At 38.1% G+C, this 6,172-nt stretch overlaps 1 protein-coding gene across 1 annotated transcript; it reads left to right on the top strand.

Moving 5' to 3' along the window:
* Positions 1-51: 51 nt before the first annotated feature.
* Positions 52-6,101, top strand: LOC131785454 (uncharacterized). The gene is made up of 3 exons (XM_059102336.2): positions 52-168; positions 836-908; positions 2,718-6,101. Exons 1-3 carry the CDS (start codon positions 68-70, stop codon positions 2,889-2,891), a joined length of 348 nt encoding a protein of 115 aa, XP_058958319.2. The 5' UTR covers positions 52-67; the 3' UTR covers positions 2,892-6,101.
* The last annotated feature ends 71 nt before the right edge of the window (positions 6,102-6,172 follow it).

The raw sequence follows: 6,172 nt of genomic DNA, 5'->3' as shown, positions 1-6,172 counted from the left end.
CCGCGAGAAGACTGGGCTCTAGGTCATTGATTCCTCAGTGGGCTCCTGAGGGGAGTTACAGTGGAACATGTCTAAGTTGAAGTTATGGTGCAAACGAAGATACAGCGACCTTGTGACTCGATCAAGAAACGCAGGAATTCTTTTAATTTATTACACAAATCTTTGGAGGTAAGCTTATAAGTACATTGGATTCGATCAGTAACAGTAACATTGTGATAATTAAAAGAGTTAAAGATAATCAGATCAAGGCAATTCATTTGGCTGAGTCCAAAATTTATAAATATCGATAAATAATTGTATGATCCAGTTTGAGATATAAGCATGATTCCTTAGTCTAATTACAGATGTAAGATTTAAATTAGAACTACTAGATTACAGAAACTCTTTATGGTGACTAATTTACATTATCAACTCATCTGATAAAATCAAATTACTTTTTTATACCCCTACTGACGCAGCTTCTTTACAACCTTACCCCGTTTATGAATTTGAAACAGTCGGACTATCATTCCACTGGCTTTTTGCACAAATTTTTATTGCTATGCACTACCATAATTTGGTGTGGCTGTTGTGATGTCACATGAAAACAAATCGGCTTGAAAGCACAGTGTGAACAAGGTATATCGGTAGGTTGGTTGCTTAGAGGTTGTTAAGAATCCAATGACTCACAATGAACAGAGTCTATCTTGATTAAATTTCTTTAACATTAATATATTGATAATCCTTTCAGCTGAGATATTGGTTCATTGCAAGCACTTAAATGTACTCTTTAATAAAAGCATAGGATTAATTTGATTATCCATAATAAGATAAGCTGATGTTCTGTTCTCCATAGATACAACTCACAGAAGGCTTTAGAAGCCTTTCTCCATGGGCGACCACAGCAACGAGCGCCAGTACCTTTTATGGTAATTATCATGCTATAATGATAAATTCAGTGCAATGTTCAGCATGAATGATAACAGTTTGGTATTTGGACTAATGCTCTAGGGAGGTTTGTCCTTGAAGGGGGGAGGGGGTGCCTCCCAGTATTAGGCTAATGGGGATATGCCCCTGGATGGAGTCAGATTTTCACAACAGGATTGACTATTATGGGGTTGCATTTTCAATAGACTGGAATGGAGTTGCACATTTTCGGGATTTTAGGGTAAAAAAATTCTGGTTAGGAGGGATTTAAAAACAAAACAGACAGTTATTAAGTTGGGAACACATGAATTAAATTTGCCCAAAATTTAGTAATTGTATACAAAATAATAGGATATTGGTTCTGAAAGATTAGGGCACATACCCTGAAAAAATTGACCCAAGTACCCCCTTCGAAGTTGGAGAGTAACACTCAAATCTGTGGCAGTGGAGATGTAGAATACACTGGCCTCTCAAACTCAAACAACTTAAAATTTTGAAAAATAATAAATGCATTTGCTTTGGGACAGGACTTCTCAGTGGAGTTGCCAGTTAAGGGGTTAAAAGACAGTGATTCTATCAGCACTAAGATGTAAACAAATGGGTGTTAAAGCTTTGGGAAAAATGCTCACCTTTTGATGTCTATTGACTCATTTCATTGGGGTATGAATGGTTTTCAAGAGCCAGAAAAGTGAACTAAGTAGAGTGTTAACCCTTTAACTCCCATGAGTGACCAAGAAATAATTTCTCCTTACAATACAATATCAACCAGATAAGTGATGGGAATAAAGAAAAATATCAATTTGGGGATAATTAGTTGATCCAATATTAAATTCTCTGAACTAACATTTATAAGAATTGTAAGATTGACAGTAAGGAGAATTACAAATTTGATCTGGGAGTTAAAGGGTTAACCCTTAAACCCCAAAGAGTAATTAGCATTAAATTTCTCCTTACAACATCAACCCTGAGTCAAAGTAAACTCCAGTCCTATGTTCACAAAAGACCAACTTTTTATTCCAAACTTCAAGACATGTGTTGTTCCCAAGAGTAGGACACATGAACCCCTTTACACAATGTATCACCTGAACACATAGCTCATGTAAACAAAACAACTGTAAAATAACATGACAAACACACAGCTACGTCAAAATGATCCCCAATTATAGAATCTCTTGATTGTTAAACAAATTCTCCTCAGCAGCACTGTAGGAAATGTATTGTGAACAGTTTGGAGAATATACATACTGATGTTAGTGTAAGATAGCTTAAGTAACACCCATAGGTTCAAATGTTTCATAACTCCCAATATGGACAATTTTTTATTCTATGAAAAATGAAAATACATTTTGTAAATTGTAATGGGCACTTCTTTCCAGTGGCATGACTCATGTGATTTTGAGGAGTCAAGAAACTTGGGGGTATGGTTTTGAAACTTTTACCAAAACTTGGTTGTTGCTGGGGGGGGTTGAAAAGAGATTCTTGATTTACACAACAAACTATAAGCAGAGGAACAAAAATGCGGCACTGTTGACAACAATCCTGTCTTCCTTTTTTTGTACAGGGTCTTAAATGGATGAGGGGCTGTTTCATTTTTATAACTATATTTCACAGATAATGTAGTCAGAGGCAATAAATTTATCTTTCACATTTCACAAAAAAGGTGATGGCCAGTGGTATTAAAGAGTTAATTTGATTTTGAAACATTCTGTTCAAGGCAAACCCTCTCTCAGTGCCATCAAGTTCTGTCAGATAATAAAAGTAGACAAAAGAGGCTTCTTTTTTCTTTCCTTTTTCTTCTCTTTTATCATCAGATCACCAGAAAGATGAGGAAATCACTTGCATCACTGGGTTACACTGAGCAAGACATTGATAGAATGACTCCCAGCGAAGCCAGTGATAAAGTTAGCTGTGGTGTACAAAACTCATCACAAGCATCAGGGATGAAGCAAGTTAAAACAGAGGACCAATCAAGAGATGTTAAATGACATATCATCTCGGCGAAGTCCTGGTTTAAGTTATTCAGAGGATCACATCAGATGTTACTTCAAATAAGTTACCTGAATAGCTTCAAGTAACTATTTCGTCCAAGTTGTTACCCTCGTCTTAGTTTTGGAATATCGAGAAATTCAAAGTAAAAGTTGGTGAAATTTCCGTGACTAGGAACCACTCTGGGCTGTGGAAAAAGAGAAAGTGAATTAGAATTTGGAACTGAATTTTTCAATTTCTCTCATGTTAATCTAAGAAAGAACACTTTGAACTTAAGCCAAAAGCCCTGTGATCATCAGCTTGATTAAAAGTTCATATCAAGGTAGGTCATCGTCACTGAGGTTTGAAACGAACTTGAGTAAAATTTACAGAACTGCCATCAGCTTTGACAACGGGGCTTCAGTAATATAGAGAAACACAAAGAGACCATATTGATCCAAGATGTGGAGAAAAGTAGATAGACTGAGTATCGGCTTGCAGTTGACGAATATGCGCACAAGGATTCCCGCCAATGAGTACTCGAGGTAAACGCAGATAGATACGATTTGATTAGTTGAAAGAACAGTGCGAGTTTTCGAGACAAATCATAGAACTTTCCGAAAATATTCTTTGCATTCTCGAGGATCGTGGTTCGCACCAAGAAAAGGGTTGTACATTCTTCAATTTCCTCTGCGTGCGATTGTAAAATCCCTCTCTGGAGCGAGAGAACGAATTTCGAAAATCTGTCAATTGGCGATCCAATTTATACAATGCTTCTAATGTATGAGTGTGAGAGATGATTACAATTTCGAATATGAGCTTGTATAAGGGAAGGTACGTTTTTTCTTGGGGGGGGGGGAGGGCTGGGGCCTCAGAGGGGAGGGTCATCAGTGCAAGTGAGCACCAAAGGGGGAGGGCCGTACCCTCTTTTTCAGCTATTCAAGGGGAGGGTCACACCTTTTCCAGAATTTTTAATGGGGATTTTTGTGATGTTATTTTCCATTTTTCTTTAACAGACTAAGTTTTTTCTTTTCAACTTGTTTCTTTTAATTCGGTGCAGGTACTAGTTTTACAAGGTTACTGGGTGTCTACATGTATATTATTCCATGGCACATAATTTTCTCGGAGTACTCGTGTCCTTTTGCGTCCGTATCGTGACGTACTTGACTCGGGTATGGTTTCTTGTTCCAGCTGTTGTCTATCCGCTGCCTGATCTCCTGAGTCATTAAGCTCTGAAGAGTTACTAGAAGATCCTACAATGCCCTCTACCCTGTCGCTGTCACTGTCACTGTCAGACTCTGGATTTGAGTCAGAGGCTAGCGGAATGTTTGTCTGTTTTTCCTGCACAATTGAAATCAAAATCTTACTGCCAATATGAGCCTTCACAACCATCATCTCCAAATCTCCATGATCTATTGCACAGTCTTCGTCATTCAGAGTTTCTTCATCAACGTTTAAAATTCTTGTTTTAATTGACTTTACATTTTCTGCGTAGCGTTGGCATTTGCGTTTATCGGCTTTACGGCGATTCTGCTTCTGCTTTCTCGACTTTCTTTTGAGAGCATTTCCTCGGCGAGGGAAAATTCTTTCAACTCGTTGTTTAGCCTTTTGTAGTAGCTTCAAAGCAAAATACAAGCAAAATGTCGAAAAATGTTCTGAGGTTTCTATGGCATGGAGTATACCATGTGGTAGTGAGGGGAGGGTCGCACTTATTGTCAGTCACCTAAATGTGGGGGAGTCAGAAGTTTTTTAATCAAAACATGAGGGAGGGCCAACACTTTCTTTTGGAAAAAAATACCAAAATTCCCCAGCCCTCCCTCCCTTAGAAAAAACGTACCTTCCCTAAGTCGAAGACAAAGTTTTGCCGCAAAGTTAGTTTGTTGGAGGTTTCTTTTTCTTTTTCTTTTTTTTTCGAAAACAACACGTGAGATAATCTGTTTCGAGCGTTAGCCCTTCGTCAAAGCGAATGAGCTAACGTCCAAAGCTTTGTCGCTCTGACGAAGCGCCAACCGCTTGAAACGCCAGACTTAGACACTCTTTACAGTGGTCAGTTTACATTAATTATCGACGGTTGATGAAAGCAAATAATCTTCTTATACCCCCCACCGACACAGTACCCCAGTTTCTTTAGAAACTTACCCCGTTTAACTATATGATTTGTCAGTCTGGGTTGAAATAGCGAAATTGGCCTTTAACAGCGAGAAAGTAGTGACACGATGGTTTCCCCGTAGATTTTTCATTAAGTTTGGTCAAACCGCGGCGCGTCTGACTCCGTGACCCCAATTTCTCTACAAGTTAAACGATTTCTGAATTTTGCGCAAGATTAGCCGTTTCCATAACATTGTACGTCCTGTCATATTAAGCCTGTCTTTTCTCGGCTAGAGGTCAATGCATTTTGGAGCAAACTCCAATGGCAACAATTTTTTTTGAAAAGCAAAATTAATTCCGAGAGCATCACTAGGGATATCAGAAGTACAGTTGGTTCCAAAACAAAAAGCTGCAATCTTTTAAAAGAGAGGTATTCACAGTTACTATTTTGCTCTCAATAAACAAGACATTTTTGCATTTACGATCACCTATGTTACTCATTTCCGATCGGGAGAGCGAGAATCTTCCTCTCTTTTTAACGTTTTTATGTCATTTCACGTTTCTTTCATTGTGCCCACGGGAAGCCATTGGATGTCACTAATGTTTTCAAAACACAAAGGCAGGGAATGAAAAATAAAGTTCAACTGAAGTAATCATATTTGAAAATTAATCAAAGAATCAGTTAATTTGTCAACGGGCCGTGTGAAAGACCGGATGAAATAAAATTTACTTGACTCGAGCTCACTTGAGGGCGACTATTTCATTTTGAATACTCTCCAAATATAATTTTTAGCGCCATATGAGTTGTCTTCGTTGAGATAATGCGGCACTTTTTTGACATATACTGAGTACTTCCAAGTGAATACACGCAACTCTGTCTAGATAACGTCAGAGAGGTTTTTGTGCTCTAGAGAACATCTGCCCCTCGGAAATTATTATTAGGAGTACTGAAATACAGCTGAAACAGAGAAATGAACGATTTTTACTGAGAAACAAACTTTGTGTAAACAAGGTGGATGAACCCGAGAGACGGGATTAGACCATAGTTAGACTACTGTTGTGTTTTATTATGTTATATTATTGATGTTTGTGTGGGCTAAACCTTTAGGTTTATATATGTTAAATAAAAGTTTCATCGTGTGCTCCACGGTATTTATATATCTTAGGGACAACCGACGTTTACGAGAATGAACGCGCCTCGTGGTCTTTTGTG

This window comes from Pocillopora verrucosa, chromosome 1 (genome assembly GCF_036669915.1).
Source record: "Pocillopora verrucosa isolate sample1 chromosome 1, ASM3666991v2, whole genome shotgun sequence".
NCBI classification, from domain to species: Eukaryota; Metazoa; Cnidaria; class Anthozoa; order Scleractinia; family Pocilloporidae; genus Pocillopora; species Pocillopora verrucosa.
Note: the sequence above shows the minus strand (reverse complement) of the source record. Positions and strands in the feature narration are given on the sequence as shown.